This window comes from Trachypithecus francoisi, unplaced genomic scaffold, assembly GCF_009764315.1.
Source record: "Trachypithecus francoisi isolate TF-2019V2 unplaced genomic scaffold, Tfra_2.0 Lachesis_group21, whole genome shotgun sequence".
Lineage (NCBI taxonomy): Eukaryota > Metazoa > Chordata > Mammalia > Primates > Cercopithecidae > Trachypithecus > Trachypithecus francoisi.
The window spans coordinates 13,015,826-13,035,423 of record NW_022681467.1 but is presented as its reverse complement, the minus strand read 5'-3'; the positions used below and the strand labels follow the sequence as shown (position 1 = coordinate 13,035,423).

The 19,598-nt window shown below is 37.0% G+C and overlaps 1 protein-coding gene across 3 annotated transcripts in view; it reads right to left on the bottom strand.

Annotated features, from left to right (window-relative positions):
* TASP1 (taspase 1) overlaps positions 1-19,598 on the bottom strand; it is a 275,867-nt gene that overhangs the window by 149,822 nt on the left and 106,447 nt on the right. For all 3 annotated transcript variants that reach the window (XM_033185585.1, XM_033185587.1, XM_033185586.1), the window contains 2 exons: positions 6,646-6,765; positions 694-772 (listed from right to left, as the gene is read on the bottom strand). In XM_033185585.1, the coding sequence (XP_033041476.1) occupies positions 694-772; positions 6,646-6,765 (199 nt within the window). The remainder of the gene's footprint in view (positions 1-693; positions 773-6,645; positions 6,766-19,598) is intronic.

The window sequence follows — 19,598 nt, the reverse complement described above, 5'->3', positions numbered from 1 at the left end:
TAAACTATATATTTGGAAATGCACCTTGTAAGTTTTACATCAACATTTTACCCAAGAGATTATCTGTTAATTTTTGAAATGACCTGCTACTTTTATGTCTTTTGTTGTCTAAACTTGGCAGCATCACGGATCATTAGAAAAAATATCTATCTATAAAAATATAATTAACCATAGTTAACTCCAGAGTTGTACTGAAAATATTAGTGGGCCAGGCGCAGTGGCTTACACCTGTAATCTGACCACTTTGGGAGGCCAAAGAGGGCGGATCACTTGAGGTCAAGAGTTCAAGACCACCCTGGCCAACATGGCAAAACCCGGTCTCTACTAAAAATACAAAAAATTAGCCGGGTGTGGTAGTGCACACCTATAATCCCAACTACTTGGAAAACTGAGAATCACTTTAATCCGGGAGGCAGAAGTTGTAGTGAGCCAAGATCACACCACTGCTCCAGCCTGGGGACAGAGTGAGACTCTGACTCAAAAAAAAAAGAAAGAAAAGAAAATGTTAGCAAAGTATAGTATTTACACTGTGATACTAAACAACCCTTAAAACCTCCCAAATACTGAAGATCTGTCCCACATCCATACACTGTCATAGCACATGCTCTATGTTTACCTATAAATATTGCTTTTAATCATTAAATGGTTGACAAGGTTGAAGTTATGAGAAATGGTTATGAAAGCAGCAAATACCTGAGGTACTCACAGCTGTGGAGTAGGGGTTATGAGCTCCAGTATTTTCAGCCCAGCAGCCACATCCATAAAGAGCAGCCTGGGGAAAAAAGAAAATAGATATAATATTTCAGAAATATCATATGTAATTATTAGTTTTCAACAGAAATCATACCATCTAATAAAGCCTGGTTTAATAATGATATAAAACAACTAGGTGATAATACCAGAGGTTGTATATGACCCACCCGCATGATGCTTTTAATACTATCAAAACTATGTTTTCAGATATTCCATTCATCTAAAAACTTTCAGAAAATAGCAAAAGAAAGTTTCTTAGTGTCATCAGCAGTAATTTTTTCCTTCCCTGAAAAACTTCTCCCTTTTGTAATTTGTCAGCTAGTTGTTCTTCTGGCCCCTTAAAACCAATGTGGTTGGCTTAAAATAGTAGTTTTCAATCTAGGTGTGTGTCAGATTACTGGGGGAGCTTACTGATAAGAACGCTGATTCCTGGAAATTCTGATTTAGTGTCTGGGGAAGACCTGGGAATCAGTACTGTTAACCGGGGTCATAGGGTACTGGGATGCAGCTGGTCCTCCTGCCATGCTCTAGGAAATCCTGCTTCAAAAGGGCCTTTTCCATGTCTGTGTTGAACTGACACAAGAGGAAGTACAAACAGTCCTGTATCAAAGGGTCCAATATACACTCACCATTGTGCTAGAGTCAGCCAGATGAAAAGAAAGGAGGCTTTTTTTTTGCTTTAGGGAGGCAAAAAAGCCTCCTTTCTTTTGTTCAAGCTCATCACTTTGTTAGGTGGTAGAGCAGATTTATACACCTGAAACCATCAGGAACACAATAAGCTACTATGGTTTTATAAAAGATTAGGACGATCATTCCTATTTCGTTTTAATAATGCTATTTCTCTTCAATATCCACAATGACTTTTCTGACTTTAGGAGGGAAATCACAACTAATAACTTTTCCACTCCATAGTAAGAAGTAGAAATTAAAATTTAAAAAAAAAACCTAGCTAGCTAGCTATCATAGAAAAATACAAGGAGGCACGCTCAACAGTTCATTACTACATGGTTGATAAGAATGAGAAACTTGAAACAACCTAAATGTCAATCGGTAAGGAAATGGCTAAATAAACTCTGGCATGGCAGTACGTGGAATTCATTGCAAAGGTTAAAAATTAAAGAATTAAGCTTTTAAAAAAATCTTTAAGAACAAATATAGAAGGATCTCCCAAACATATTGTTGAATTGGGAAAAAAAAGCAAACTACAATACATTCAGTATTCCCTGCCATTGATGGAGGAAAAAGATACTCCCATAAAGCAGTACTGATATTTCCTAGGAGTTCATTCTGAGGACTGGGGAATAGGCTAAGACTGGGGATGGTGAGCAGACTTCAGCTTTCTATGATATTCTGTTATTTTTTACAAGGATCTTAGAAATCATTAGCTCCAATATTCTACCCAGAGCAGGAACCTCCATGAAACATCCGAGGCACTTCTGACACTGAGAACCTCACTACCCCATGTGGGAACACATTCCATTTTCAGACACTTTCCACTGGTAGCAAATATCTGCTGTATCATAACTTCCAACCACTAGTCCTGGCTCTGCTCTCTGGAAGTACTGTAACCTCCCCAGAAAGTCCTCCAATTTTTTAAAAACAGCTATTCTAGTTCTCTTTTCTAACCCAAAGAAACCCAAATTTGTGAGCTGTTCCCAAGACTTTGCGATGCACAAACCCACCACTCTCTCATAATTACCCTCCTAGAGAAATAAGTCAGTGTCCTGGATAACCAGAGATGAAGTCTCCCATGTTCATGTGACCCACAGTTGCTGTCTCCAGATGTTACTGAAATACCCCTCTTAAAAGTAGAACCAAGAACTGAGCAGGATACTCTCAATATGATAGACAGTGGGAAATCTGTTTACTGCCTCTGAAAACACCATGCTTCTAAAATACATGCTGGCTCAGGGTCAGTGTGGCAACTGAAAGCCCTTCAGAAGTGACTTAGAATATGAATTTATAAATAAACTAGCAGACCTGTGGGATAACTATTCAACTGGTACTTCCTAAAGCAAGTGCTGGATCAGCCAAAGTCTCAGAGAACACAAGAAATCAATGGAAGGACCCATTCTTCCTTCACTGAAAACTCTGAACTGCCCATCATCATGATCTTTTACATTTCCCACAATTAACATGACCAGAAGCCTGCACTCAAAAAATAGTAAATAAGGTCCCAAGGACACCTCTTAGAAAGCCAGGGAAGGTCACCTTTCTAGAAAAGAACATTTACACTTACCCTTTGTTCCTTCCCTTTAAGAAAATTCCCTTTATGATACTCTTCCTTAGTCTCAAGACCTAAAACTATCTTCCTTCTTAACCTTCTGAAATTCACTGGGCTAAGACAGTGATAGGTAAGATAAAAGAATTAGAGGTTGTCCATCTCTTATCCACTTCTTTGGATAAAATATGGCAAGCTTAAGCAAGCCTTTAAAAACAAATTTTTAAAATCTTATTTCTTTTTGGTAGTAAAACTGTATTAAAATTTTATTAAAGCTATTATGCAGTAAAATAAGGTCATATAAATGATATTATTATTAATCTTCTCTGGGCCATAGTTTCCTCTTCTATACAATAAGGATAATGAAAATACCTACCTCATATTGTCACAGGATCATGTGAATTAACATATTTGCTGAACACAGCAAGTGCTTAATTAACACTAGCTCTAGCTGTTATTACTAAGGGCTATAATATGTAATTTAAATGCATTTTGACATTGAATCTTCTACAAGTTTGTAAGGTAGCTGGTTATCCCCATTTTACAGAAGTAGAAAGTGGAGCTGAAAGATGTTAAGTAACTTGTTCAAAGTAAGGGACATGGTAAGTGGGGAGGTGGGATTAGAATAGAGGTTTACCTGGATCGAAAGTCCACACTTAACCAGTAAACTCAACTGCCTATTTGTGTGGGGGTGAGGCGAAGTTTAGGGGGACAAGTGAAATATAATAATTCCTTTCTCATGTCCAAACTATAAATTCAAATAATTACAGTAAGCTAAAGAAGCAAATAAGTTCTAATTCAAATTCCCATTTCTTATCTTTTTTTTTCCTGAGACAGAGTCTTGCTCAGTCTCCCAGGCTGGAGTGCAGTGGCATGTTTGGCTCACTGTAACCTCAGCCTCCCAGGTTCAAGCAATTCTCCTGCCTCAGCCTCCCCAAGTAGCTGGGATTACAGGTGTCAGCCATCATGCTCAGATAATTTTTGTTTTATTTTGACATGGAGTCTCAGTCTCACCCACACTGGAGTGCAGTAGCGAGATCTCAGCTCCCTGCAACCTCCGCCTCCCAGATTCAAGTGATTCTCCTGCCTCAGCCCCCCAAGTAGCTGGGATTACAGGCTTGCACCACCACGCTCAGCTACTTTTTGTAGTTTTTAGTAGAGACAGGTTTCACCATGTTGGCCAGGCTGGTCTTGAACTCCTGACTTCAAGTGATCTACCCGCATTGGCCTCCCAAAGTGCTGGGAATTACAGGATGAGCCACTGCATCTGGCCTAATTTTTGTATTTTTAGTAGAGATGGCATGAGCCAAAGTGCTGGGATTACAGAAAACAGTGAGAAAGTAATGGGGACTATAATGCATTGAAGGTGACTCTGCTGGCTTTTCTCTCACCTTCTCTACCTCTCTTTCTCTATGAGGTTTCACCATGCTGGCCAGGTTGGTCTTGAACTCCTGAACTCAACTGATCTGCCCACCTCAGCCTCCAAAAGTGCTGGGATTACAGGAGTGAGCCACTGCGCCTGGCCTCAAATTGCCATTCACCATCTGCACTGCTATCACATATCTACAGCAGAGTAATATGCTAAAATTTTTAAATAGTTAATTGTGCATTTAACATACATTAAAAGTATCTAGTTTCAGCACACTTTAAAAAATAATTAGCCTTTGATACAACTTACTTTTGTATTTTGTTTCATTTGAGCTTGTCAAAAAGAACTGTTCTTTACCTCTCATCTGATACTTACATAGGTTCAAGTTTATTACATCTCCTCTATCCAAGCATTATAATCCAATTAAGCAACTGCATTTTCCTATAAGCCCTTTTACTCTTTTTTCAAACTCTTTCCTGATTTTATAACTCTTAGAAGCTAGATATTCATAAACTAGCCAAGTGAGGCAAATCAACACATAAATTTTACAGAAGTATTTCTTTTGCTCAGGACAGTTCTAAGTGCAGGGGCAGAATAGCTTCAAGACTGTTAGACGTAATATCCTGCTAACATAGTCCAGAACCATCCTTAGTTCTGTTGTTGCTATTTTGCTAACCAAAACAAACAGAAAGCAGTGAGAAAGTCATGGGGACTATAATGCATCAAAGGTGACTCTGCTGGCTTTTCTCTCACCTTCTCTACTAGGGTATCCAAATCTGATATGCCAAGCTTGATTTTCCTATTGCAAACTTGACAAATACACAGGACTTTATAACGTAAGAAAAATACCATGACCAGACAAAGGCTTTTACAATGAGTTCAAAGCATTGTACACACGTGGAGTAATCATTCCCTATACAGCCCCTTGTACACTAGGCAGAGTAGCACAAAACTCATTATTCTTCCCTTCCCCTTTTTCCTAGTCTAGGAATGTAAGCAGCTTAGAGCAGATCAAGCAACATCACTTTGGGGTGTGCAGTGATATTCTCCATGAATTAGATCTCTCTGCTTCAAATAGTAACTAACCGTCATGAACAAAGTAACTGTGACATTGACTCTTCTTCAAATGTGACAAAGTACACAAAGCAGAACAAGACACATTCCATGTATAAGATGCCACCCAAATACTGAGTTTAAATGAACCCTTGCAACTAGTCCATGAGAGTATCCAATTCATTTGTTTACTCAACAAATATTTATTAAGCCCACAAGTAATGTGCCAAAATTGGCTTATCCTCAGAAATCTTCCTAGATCAAATGGATTGTTAAATTTCATTCTCAGTATAAAACTAAAGATGGGAGATGGGGGGAGGGGCAAAGTGAAGAGGATGTGCAAATGAACTGGGGACAAGCAAATTTTACATAAATTAGAGCATCCCCCTTTCTAGATTTTTTAAGTGGTACCATGTGTTGGTGACCTGAAATACTGGTTATTTTATAAAATGGCTGAAATGCTTGATCAGAGGAGGGATGTAAAGGGCCAAATGTCACTATACATGGAATAGAGGAAATAAAAAATGTAACTCTAAAATCATTTATCTAACTAAAAAGCAAGCAGGATAGTCAAGTAGACCTTATTCCTAAAGAGAGTGATATTTACAGAGAGCAAATGGAAACTGGCATACATTTATGAAATTTCTACTAAATACCCAGGCCAGTGCCCAACCTGCTGAAAGTGGCAAAACTAGGATCACCCATTGTAAAGATGAGAAACAAACCAATAACTATGAGATAGGTTTTCTTAAAAAGAATCTTAAAAAGGTATTTGGTTGATGATTCATACTAGATGTTAAAAAACAATTATATTCATTTTTTTCTAAAGAAAAAATGTTCCCACTGGTTAAAAAATTGTGAGCTGGACCGGGCACAGTGGCTCACGCCTGTAATCCCAGCACTTTGGGAGGTCGAGGCGGGTGGATCATGAGGTCAGGAGATCGAGACCATCCTGGCTAACACGGTGAAACCCCGTCTCTACTAAAAATACAAAAAAATGAGCCAGGCGTGTTGGCGGGCACTTGTAGTCCCAGCTATTTCGGAGGCTGAGGCAGGAGAATGGTGTGAACCTGGGAGGCGGAGCTTGCATAGAGCCGAGATCACACCACTGTACTTCAGCCTGGGGAAAGAGTCTCCAGACAGACTCCAGTGAGACTCTGGCTCAAAAAAAAAAAAAAAGAAAAATGTGAGCTAAAAATTCCATGCTTTACTTTGAAAGGCTAGTTTTAAAAAACCCATAATTACTTACCTGCCCAACTCTCCCTGGATGTTTCAAGGCCAAGCCTCCACTGGAGACAGCAGCAGCAACATTCCCTTCGTGGTCCACAACCACAGCGCCCACCGTGTCCAAAGTGCCTGAGTCATTTTCCTGTAGAGCAAAAGTGGCACAAGTATTCACTAGGCATGGCGTGGGACAATCTGATATGACTACATAGCACTTTTTTGTACAATCATGACACAACAAAATCTAAACTAATCCCTAAGTGGAACATTGAGCAATCTCCTAAAATTATCTATTATCAAGTTGCCATTTAAATCCTATTTAAGTCAAAATGTATTTTCCACAGAGAAATCCCGAACAAAAGGTGTCCTGTTGCTTTTCTCTAATAATAAGGCTATATTGTCTTTTTAATGGAGGACATATCACAATTTAATATAAATTACAGTATACAGCAGTGTCTCTTCATTCTCAAGAATTAAGTTCATGTTTGAGAATGTGTAGAGGAAAAGATCTGTGGCATAAATGAACCAATAAATACCCTTGTTAGTATTTCTTTAAGTATTATACACAAACATCTAATAGAAATACATTCCACACAATAAATTAAGAAAATGGCATTTACAATCTTAAAGTATACCACACTATCATTTTTCTCTTAGAGTTCCTTGTTTGTGAGAAACTTCATGGCAAGTTCCCTTCTCTCCTATAACAGTAATATGCTTGCCAATTGTATGGCAGAAAAGTGTATGTTCTTGGAAGGCATCTTTGTGTTTCGATGTTTTGTTCCAGGTTCCACATGTTTAAGGCACTTAGTGACATTTAGTGACTATGAGCAGCTGTCTCCTACCTCCAAAGTTTCTGGTCACCTGTGCAAGAGAGACAAACACTACACTACTGGATAGAAATAATGATTAAGGGAGGCAAGAAAAAAATTCATGGAAGAAGTCTCATATATTAAAAAGGGGGCTTAAGGTAGGTTTTTAGGTTAATAGTAGTCATGGTAGTGTTCTCATGCTAGGGCATTGGTTTTCAAACCTTGCCCCTCAACCCTAGATCCCACCCTTACCCCCACCACCAGTATGCATGTAAGAGCCAGGCCCAACGCAGGGTTCAACATGAACAGCTCCCCATCCTGTGTGGTTTATTGCTCACACTACTGAGCAGGACTTGGTTGGTACTGAGAGATCCACAAGAAGCAAAATGACACACTAAAGCAATCACCAGAAAAGTCAATGAGTTCCTGGGGCCATCTCAGAAGCTGAGCAACATTGAAGAGTTTCTAATACTGGAAGCAGAATTCAAACAAGAGATTTTTCCCTGAAGCAAACTGGAAAACTCAGAAGTAGAGTGTGCCACAACAAAATTTTACATTAAGTCTGTTAGGAAAAGGTACTTACATCTAGAATTTATATTTCTTGCTCTAAATTCTAATTTCCCTTAAATATACTGATACACTATGACAGTACTTACTTTGATAGGAAATGTTGAACTGGCTGAAAAGAATGCTATATTCCTAATCCCTCTTTTAACCACAGCTGGAGAAAGTCTAGACAATGGATCCACATGATCATATCTCAGAATGCCATAGTTCTGCTCAAGGCATATGCCCTTCAAGAATACTTCCTAACCTGGCCATACAGTCCCTGAGGAAGCGTTTGACCCACTCCATATCACACTGAATTCAATAGACACTCAGGACATACTTATTTTTTAATTAGGATGCAGGATGTCTGTATCCCTGGTGTTACAAAACATGCCCAATAGTGAATAACATGCAATGCCATCCCAGTGTCAGGGCCAGTTTTCTACTTCTGTTTCACAAGATTTGGCTTCATGTAAATCCAGATGCTGTCACTATCTTAGGGAAGACTTAACAATAACCAGACTCGCTCATTCAGGTTGGACAAAGCAAAGTCTATCTTCTCTGCTAGGTAAGATTAAGAACAGCAGTACAGAAATGCATTAAAAACATTTTATTCATTTTATTCCAGAAAAGATGGATAATCTTAAAGAGAAATATACTTTTAAGAGGAATATTTGTTTTATAATTCTAATAAATAATTTCTAAATCTTTATATTCTTGCAATCTCGAGTAGAGAAGTGTTAATTCCCCAGATGTCAAATTTGATGTCTTCTTTAGGAAGGCTTCTCAAATTTTAATGTGCACACAAATCATCAGGAGAATTTGTTTCAATGCAGATTCTGATGGCGCAATCTGGGAACTATCCAAGACTGCACATCTAACAATATTCCACAGTATGCTAATGGTCTAACAGCATCCCACCCCAGGGGATCATTATCCACCAAATACCTGCCCCATTCATTCTGAAGCAAACTATTTACAGGTACAAATCTGCTTAAGGAGAAACATAAACTACCTAAGGCTAACACTATGCCAGTATAAAAGATTTAAGTTCTATCTTGCTCAACTGTCAACTGAGCTTATCACCACTACTATACTACATGGATTTGGTATGTATATTTTAAAATACTGATCTTACACCTCTAAAAAGCAAACAAATCTCATACAAATAAACAAACTGTAAAATAACTTTCCTCAACAATAACAGAAAAGTCAAGAAAGGGTATTCTTTTAAGATTATTTTTTGGAAATACTGAGTTTTTATTGAGAGACATATGCCAGTACTTTTTGCCCTTATTCTTTGTTTTAAAATTCTGAAAATTTTTACACACTTTTTTCCCTAGCCCAAGTAAGGCATAAAGTGACTGTCTCCATCAGGCCTACCAGATAAGGATGACTGCTTCCGGTAAATAATCAAATTGGGACTTTCATCCTATTTCACTGTCTAACCTTTGAGGGACAGTTATGTCTCTTTTTTACATTTTAGTTATTTTAATGAATAAAGATTATCTATATTTATGGTATACAGCATGATGTTTTGACACAGGTACCGACTGCAGAAATCAAGCTAATTAACGTATACATTACCTTACAGAATCATTTATTTCTGGCGAGAATGCTTACAATCTACTCTCTTAAGGGTATTTTTTTTATAAACTGCAACTGCTGATACTACCCATGCATTCTGTAAAACAGAATTTTATACAGGGGATAAGTAACGTATACACAATGCTATGCATTATCTGTAAAGCACTTTTCCTAGCATTTCAATCAGGATATTGTGAAGCACGAGAACTGTTATGCCTAACCAAACTCCTGCAGAAAGATACAAAAACTGATGTCAGTATAACTGGATTATACATAGATGGATTTACTCTTAACTTGGTTTTCAAAAATGAAAAATCAAGCAAATAATAGAGAATCCTGTTCCAAATTAAGCTAAATATTCCTAAGCGCCTGTAACACCTAAAAAAAAATCAGAATTACTTCATAAATATTCAAGAACTAGTTATAGACTTCACATACTGCACAGCAAATTTAAGGATGATGAAGTAATATTTAAACATTTTTATGAAGTGCAGATAAATTAGGTGAAAGACAAACATTGGTATTTTGGCCATAATAATTTCACAGAGCTTGTTTGTACAGGAATGAAATCTTAGAAAGGTTAAAAAACATACAATGACTGTTACTATACAGAGCTACTATTACACTCTTACACTCTATAAATACTTAAAAATATATGCACTACACGGACACACATATACCTATTGTCCTTGACTAAAACATGCTATTTCTATTACTTTTTTGATAAAGTTGTAACTAAAAAGCAACTGTATAAAACTATAGTCCTCTTCAAAATAAGGATGTATAGAAAGTTAGCATACAGGTTATATGTGTTAAAGAAAACACTGAAATAAAACTTTCTTGAAGAAACCAATAAATAAGCAGTCCCTGTTTTCTCTGCTCCAAATAAAGATGGCTATTATGTAGTTATTATAAGAATTAAATTAACACATGTAAACTACTTTAAAAGGAATAAATCCCTTAATACAAAGTTAAGGCACTTGCCACCAGAAAATTAAGCTTCTAATCTGCACTCTCTGAAATCTGCCAAGAGACCCATCGCAGTTTTTTTTTTTTTTTTTTTTTTGAGACGGAATTTTGCGCTTGTTGCCCAGGCTGGAGTGCAATGGCATGATGTTGGCTCACAGCCTCAGCTTCCCAAGTAGCTAGGATTACAGGCACCCACCACCACACCTAGCTAATTTTTTTGTATTTTTAGTAGAGACGGCGTTTCACTATGTTAGCCAGGCTGGTCTTGAACTCCTGACCTCAGGCGATCCATCTGCCTCGGCGCCTCGGTGCATGGCGAGCCACCATGCCCAGCCCCAGCTACTAGTCTTTTATCTTATTAACTCGGTCTTTCTTCCGTCCAGAATTACTCAAACATCAAGTAGCTAAAATATAAGAATAAACCTTAAATGTATAAGTGCGTTCTAAAATAGGTCTATTATGGGATTATCTTAATATAATGATAAAGACAGAAATGCATTCTTTGAAAACATACCAACCCCTCCTCATATACCTTTGTTAGGTTTGAGAGCAGCATTATAACTGGCATGAGCTTCCACTTGAGAAATGCAGATGACTTATACCCTAACATGACAGTACAACAATGCCATCATAAAGCTTTCACATCTCTGAGTATCCTAAACATAGAGAGATGGCTCCAGCTACAGAACATCTAAACCTAGTTCTATATCTCTCACAAATCAGCCCTCCAACAGCAGGGCCACTGTGGGCTACAGTTTATCAACTATCTGTAAACAAAGTATAATTTAGCTAGGCCGGGCTGGGTGGCTCACGCCTGTAAGCCCAGCACTTTGAGACGCCAAGGTGGGTGGATCTCCTGAGATCAGGAGTTCGAGACTAGCCTGGCCAACATAGTGAAATCCTGTCTCTACCACAAATACCAAAAAAAAAAAAAAAAAAAAAATTAGCTGGGCATGGTGGTGTGCACCTGTAGTCCCAGCTACTCAGAGACTGGGAGAATCACTTGAACCCAGGAGGTGGAGGTTGCAGTGAGCGGAGATCACACCACTGCACTCCAGGCTGGGTGACACAGAGAGACTCTGTCTCAAAAAATAATAACAATAATTTAGCTAGAATTATTTACTCTCACCTATGTGGACTGCATGAAACCAGAAAAAATCTCAACATAGGAACACTCAATGATATTATCTTCCCTCTTCAGAAAATCATCTTCTGATGCCCAATACTATTAATGATGTTTCTTATAAACTATAGTCAAGATGTCTATTCTAAATAATCCTTTATTTTCTTTGTTTAATGGGTATGAATTAAATGGCTTTGCAACACTACACAAATTGGTACCAAATATATTTACGGAGCTAGAGGAAAAAACTGTATACTATATAAAAATTTAAACAGAGTGGTCAACATAGCAGACCCTGTCTCTACAAAAAATAAAAAAATCAGCCAGGCATGGTGGCACACACCTGTAGTCTGAGCTACTCAGGAGGTTGAGGCTAGAAGATCCCCTGTGCCCAGGAGTGCAAGGCTACAGTGAGCAATCATCACATCACTGCACTCCAGCCAGGGAAACAGAGTAAGACATTGTCTCTAAACAAGTAAAAAGTAAACAATAAAATCTTTATACTATTTATTTCCTAAATCACTTGACAAAAATTAACAGAAGCATCTTCAGGTTAAAATAAAAATAAAGTGCTTGAACCACGCTTTTAAGGGGATTTAACATATCTGGGTTAGAGGAATTAAATTCATACTATAAAAAAGATTACTTAAAAATTCTGAATCCTCAAAGATAGCAAAGGACAATGTTTTCTAACTGGTAGAGTTCCTATACAATGTTCTGGGGTTTGCAACATTAAAGGTGGAAAAGGCAATGGTTTTCATCTTGGTTTTTAAGATAATCTTTTAAATAACGTAAAGAAATGTAAGTTTTTCTCTTTAAAATGGAACAGTTTGAAGGGTCTCAGAGTCCATGTTGAATGAGTGTGTGTAAGTGATAGTAGACATCACACGAACATACTCATGGCTTAAATTATTACATAGCTAGACAGTAAATATCATCACAAAAGGAGTTTTATGCAGCTTTAAATCATTTCTATTCTCACTCATATGCAGTTTAATTAACATCACTTAACTTACACCCATAGTGAACCACTGGTTAAAGATTGAGAACCTAGGATATGCTGAAGTTGAAATAAAAATTACAGCAAGTTCCTTAAGATGACATTAACTAGGTCGTTAAACTGCATTCATCCTATCAAAATACTTACAGAACACATCTCAAGGACTTCAAATATTAGTTTAAATATTTAATGATAAATATGTCCAATTTGGCTTATTTGTCTGAAATGAATATTAATCACAATTTTATAATTCTAAATCAAAATTTATAAGTTCTACATTAAACATAAACCAATCTATGACCTAACAATGAAATACTTAAGTATTTACCAAAAAGAAGTCAAAATGTATACCACAAAAAGACTTGTCAAGGGTGTTCATGGCACCTTTATTTGCAATAGCCAAAACCTGGGAATAATCCAAACGTCTATCAACAGGGGAATGGGTAACCAAATTATGATATTGTCAATACGGGAGGATTGCTGAGCAATAAAAAGGAGCCCATGCTATATGGAACATTACAAATAATCTTATATGCTGAGCAAAAGAAGCTGCACACAAAAGAATACGCAGACTCCATTTTAATGAACAAGTAAAACTATGGTGAAAAAGAAACAGAAAATTGTTATCTTCATTGGGGAGGGCATTAACTACGAAGGGGCACAAGAAAACTTTCTGGAGTCGTGAAAATATTCTATATTTTTACAGTACTGATTATATGGTTATAAACACATGTCAAAATTCATCGAATTACACGCTCAAGATGCATGCATTTTACTGTACGTAAATTTTACCTGTAAAAAAGGCAAAAAAAAAATCAATAGCAATGTATTATCTTAAGAAACAAAACCAAATATTCAAAACATCAGATCGTGAACAAACTTTTCAACTTTTTTCTATTGGTATAAGGCATATTTAATACACATTTGGCTGTAACTGTAAGAAAAAGGGGGAAAACCTGAAAAATATGAATGAGATATTAAGAGATATGGCTCAAAGTCTAATCTGTGGCTAACTAGAGAGAATACACAGAATAAAAGAGAGAAAATATTTAAAGACGAAATGGCTCAAATTTTCCAGAACTGATAGAAAACAAGAATCCTGATCTCCAGGAAGCCACAGAAAAACGGAAAAAGCCAGATAGAAAAGAGATGTCACCTACAACAGAACGACAGCCAAATTCCTGGAAGCTCAGTAGGCCAGAAGGTTGGTATAATATCCTCAAAGAAAAGTAACTATAAACTTAGAAATGGTATTCAACAAAACTGCCTTTTAGGAACAAAATTAAAGACATTTATAAATATATAAATAAATCCAATGAGTTCACTGCCAGGAGGACTGCATTTAATAAAGTTTGTAAGGGATATTCTACTTAACACAACTTGTCCTCCTTCTGCATCCTCCCTACCATCCACACACAAGCACACCTACTCTCCTTTCTCTATATTTTTTTCCATAACATCTCATCACCTTCTAAAATGATACAATGCTCATATCATTTAAATTGCCTATCTTTCTGACAAGATGATAGGCTTCATGAAGGCAGGAACCTTTGCCTATTTTATTCACTAACATATGCCAAGCACCCAGAAAAGCACTTGACACCTCTTAGGCATTCAGTAAACACTTGTTGAATCGATGAATAAATAAATAAATGATATATTTCAAGAAGAAGGGAAATAAATGAAGGAGGACAAGCAGACACGCAACAAGAAATGGGTAAGGAAATACAATGGCAAACCTGCATATAAATTAAAACACACAGTGAAACCCCGTCTCAACTAAAAATATAAAACATTAGCCAGGCATGGCGGCATGTGCCTATAGTCCCAGCTACTCGGGAGCCTGAGGCAGGAGAATTGCTTGAACCTGGGAAACAAAGGTTGCAGTGAGCCGAGACTGTGCCACTGCCCTCCAGCCTAGGCGACAGAGCGAGACTCAGTCTCCAAAAAAAAAAAAATTCTTTAAAAATAATAATGTTTTATTGAATGTCAGATTGGATTTTAAAATCTGGCTAGATGTTATTTATGAGAGATAAACCTAAAGCATAAGTATATGGAAAAGTCAAAAGTAAAAGGATGGGGAAGAAAAAACTGATATGCCAAGCAGATATCAATCCAAACAATGAAACTATGTTGACATCACAGAAAATAAATGTTAAGACAGAAAGCATTAATAGAGATACAGGGCTTTACATGATAAATGCTGAAAGCTTGGAGTCACCAAGGAAATACAATAATTCTAAATTTGTATGTATTTTTTAAAAGCCTCAAATGTATGTAAAGTAAAAATAGAGAAATCAACAAATCATACTCTACAATGAGATATTTTAAAACGTTTCTCTCAATTATGAAGAGGTCAAGTAGGAAAAATCAGTAAGAAATGGATGTGAATAGCATATTAAAAAGCTTGATTTGATAGCACTGACAGATCTCTGTACCCAATATTAGAAAAGAAAGTTTCTTTTTAGGCACAAACTGATCGCACATTAAATCATAAACTAAATCATTAACAAATTTCAAAAAACAGTATCAAACAGAATACACTCTCTGACTATAATACAATTAACTTAGGAGACAACAGTAGATAAAATTTGGAAATTAAAAGATTAAAAAACTCTTCTAAATAATTTATGGATCAAATAAATCAATATGGAAACAAAAATACTTAATAATGAATAACAAAAATGTAGCATTTCAAAACTTGTGGGATACAGTAAAAGTAGTACAGAGAGGGAAACTTATGTCCAAAATTTTAACATCAGAAAAGAAGATAAAATTAATAAGCTAACTATCCAACAAAAGAAATTAGAAAGAGAACAAGATAAACACAAAGAAAAGAGGGGGAAAAAAAAACAAAGAAAAAATGAAAAATCAATGAAAGAGATAGATATAAACTTTAAATAAAGAGACCAAAAAAGGCAAAGTTGGTTCTGTGGAAAAATACTTGAATGAATTCAGTCTGATTGGTAATCACTTTCTCTGTGTATCACCTAAATCTCAGCAAAAGCCCATCCGTCCTGCCTTGTCCTCCAACAGTAGCCTCGTCTCTCTCAAGTAATAACAGACACTGGCATCTCTGCCTCACTTGCACTTCATACAGTGCAAATGTACTTTCCACCCCTACCTCATCCCTACCCCACCCACACCACACATTCAAGTACTACACATCTTCAGAGTGATACAGGCTCAAAAGATTCCAGAAAAAGATTTCTTGGCCAGCCGCGGTAGCTCACGCCTGTAATCCCTACACTTTGGGAGACCAAGGCAGGCAGATCACTTGAGGTCAGGAGTTCAAGATCAGCCTGGTCAACATGGAGAAACCCCATCTCTACTAAAAATATAAAATAATTAGCCAGGCACAATGGCATATGCCTGTAGTCCCAGGTACTCAGGAGGCTGAGGCAAGAGAATAGCCTGAACCTCAGAGGCGGAGGCTACAGTGAGCTGAGATTGCGCCACTGCACTCCATCCTGGGTGACCCAGCGAGACTTCGTCTCAAAAACAAAGATTTCTTGAATCACTTCCCGACCAAACAGGAGGCCCTTGCACCTTTCAACCTCTAATACACACATTTCTCCCCAGTACAAGAAGACCTACGCAGGATCTTTGTTGGCTTATCTTGCCCCTCATGCGTCTATAAGCAACAAAGTATCATAAAATTAATATTCTTTAATTGAATCTCATCAATAACTCAAACTGTGTTCCCTCTGAAACTGCATCTTGCTCAATTGGACATGTGATCCAAACTCAGCTTAACTAAAGCAGTTTTCTATTACCTCACATTTCTGATTATTTCATATTTAGATCTTCCCTAAATGTAACGTTTTTGTACATCACTCTTAAATGAGTTTGTTCCCAAAAGCACATCCTTAAACAACTGTCGTGAAATATTTGGCTAGTCCCCATAATAACCAAACCGAAATCCACACCCATTTCTCATAATATGGGAGTAGTCCTTATTTCTGGAAGTTTTGTGTGCCCTTTAGTCTACTGTTCAAAACAAACTTCTAAGACTAAAACCATCAAACATTAAGCCTCTCACTTTATCTATAAAAAAATTATATTTCTTGATATTGGTCCCACATTCTTATATTCAGTGTTTCCTTTTTGTAACAATTCTTTACTGCCCTCCCATCCTATGAGGTCATTTGGTACTGGATCACACTTTACTCATTTTTTACTAATTCAGTTCTATTTTACTCCAAACTTTCTTGATTTCCTAAAAGTGAGAATAAGCAATGCCCATACTACACTTTAGCTCTAACTTTGTTTCTCCCACTTGGAGAGCTGCTCATCCTTCACTGTAATCAGTCACCACTGTCTGGGAAATATATTCAAGAGAGAAGACGAGAACCAAGATTATTTGGTAGTTTTACTTCATAGAGGCATGAGTATCATAGCATTAATACTTCAAAGACAGAAACAACACAACATGCTACTAACATACTGACTAATAGGATATGAATTCATTACTGGGCAGATTTAAAAATACAAAGCTAGACAAGCTAAGACCTTGCTAATTATTAATAAATCGCAAGAAAATCTCCTTTATAAATGCAGGCAACCTTTTCCAATTTAGTTGTCCAATTTGGCTCTTTTCAAAAACACCTGGCTATGGTCTGGACCTCTGGTCTTTCTTTCATTTTAGGGCACATATTTATCTTCTCTAGATAAAATTACACTTTCCCTTTTAAATACGAGAGCTCTGCCAGCCTTTAAACTGAGTCTTAAAGAAGTGGGGAATAACAGATAAAGGACTGGAAGGTAGCATGGACAATCTGGATTCTATTCCTTCCAATGAAACACCATAACCATTGGGATGGACCACTTAACTTGGATTTAAATTCAACCCTTTCCAGACTGAAGAACAGTATTTAACATTGACTTAATACAGTAATAAGTTACTTTATTTAACATGAAATTTTTTAAGTAGAGCATATCTATGCATATCACCAAATGGCCACATAATTATGAATATACCCATGAAAATAGAAACTGATATTCAAAATCACAAATACATACCAATTAAAGATAAGCATATTGAAAAGCAAAATGAAAGAAAAAGTATCTATTATACTCTTTATCCTTTTGTTGCTCAATAGATCTCATTAGAAAGTAAAAATAAAGAATTGAGAGAGTAGGAAAGGAGTTAAGTATATTCTAGGATATAAAATATAACCTACATTGTGATAGTGTTGTGATAGTGCCATATCCTAGAAAACCGAACGTCATTCAAATTAATCTCAGTGATACTTTCAGAGACTCTAAATAACCAAAAGCCTGGTTTAGTTCAAATAGCCACGAGGATGGGCCATTCATACCTATTTCAAAATATTCCCCTCATTTGGTCAGAAATTCAATAACACAAATAAAAGTAGCAAATGTCCAAGGGGACTCTAGCTATGGTCATAATTCCTCTATGGCCTATTTTACTTTGCTAAATTCTGCAGAGTTTAACTTTATCAACTGACATTCCCCCACCAGGAATTACAAGCTGCTAAAACCAGCGTTTGGTTTGACTAGCAAAGTGTAGTTTGGTGTTACACATTTTTTTTTTTTAAATACCTTACAATGGAACACACCCACATGGCCAGTCAGCCCCACTCTCTTCTACTTGTCCACCTCTCTAGATCTTTCTCACACATTTAGGCTGCCTGCCTGCCTGGCACCCTTGGCATCTGAGTTTGAAACCACTGTCCTGCAGAAAACCTGAGGTGCAACCAAACTCATCCATTCGCAGGCCTCTGAACCCAAGACTTTTATCTGTCTTTCTACCCAGACATATAAGTCTGACCCTTTATCCAACATCCAGCTTAAATTCCTCCAATTCCATTAAGGCTGCCATGTGAAACTTAGCAGAGCTTAGAGTGATTTCTCTATCCAGTTAATTCCTGTGGCTCTCACTGATGATTTTGTTCTAACACATACCAAATGGCATGATTTCTTCTTATTGTTTAATTCCTTTGGATCAAATATATAGAGGGCAGGGTCTAGGTGCCATATACTCTACTCATTCTCTAAGATCTATTTAAAAGCCTGTACATAAATAGCATTCAATAAATGTTTGTTGGTGATAATGTTGAGGCCAAAGGTTAAAAAAAGAAAGAGGACTGGAAAAGAAAAAATAAAGACTGCAAGAAGCCATGACTTCTGGTGGAAAAAACACCAATCAAAGCCCATGCACTTCTCCAAATGACTAGCTGGTAGTTCCTCAAGCTACACAAACTGATGAAGCAGTGAAAAGAGAGCATTGCCTATTCCTTGGGCTAATAATCCAAAAAGGATATTTCACAAACCTTAACCCTTCTTCACAGAAAAGACGACAATGCTTACAAAATAAAAATGCTCTCAGCACAGCCAAAAAAAGGCACAATCACAAGCTTCATAAACTTGTCTGAGCTCACAAGGCAATTCATACTTCCATTCTGTAAGACCTCTAGCTCCCTTGGAAAATCACACATCCAAAATAAACATGTGCTACAAAATGGATAGGAATTCTTGTTGTGATGAGGGTCCATTCTTTTTCCTGGTGGTGGGGGGAAGACATGGTCTAAAAGCTCAGTTGTAAACAGGCAGTTTTACCTGCGTTAACAGAAAAGGCACTTGGTCAAGTTTCTCTAGATGGGCACGCCCCCTTGTGGGCACTTCCTGACTCACCTCTTTGGAATGGCCAGTGGAGATTGTGGGCTGTTTCAAGGCTACTATTTTTCAACACTCATTTCCCTCCCTTACTTACATATTATCTTACATCTCTATGATGTTGAGTAAGAATAATAATGTTATTTGGTAATACTTCAGATAACCTATCCCTTTTATTTCCCCAAATACAAGCTTATTAAAATAAGCATAGTTTTTAGACTAATGTATGTTTGAAGCCCTTAAATGATAGATTTTAAACCTATTGAAAGACTGCAAAATTTACTATTAAGAGGAAATAT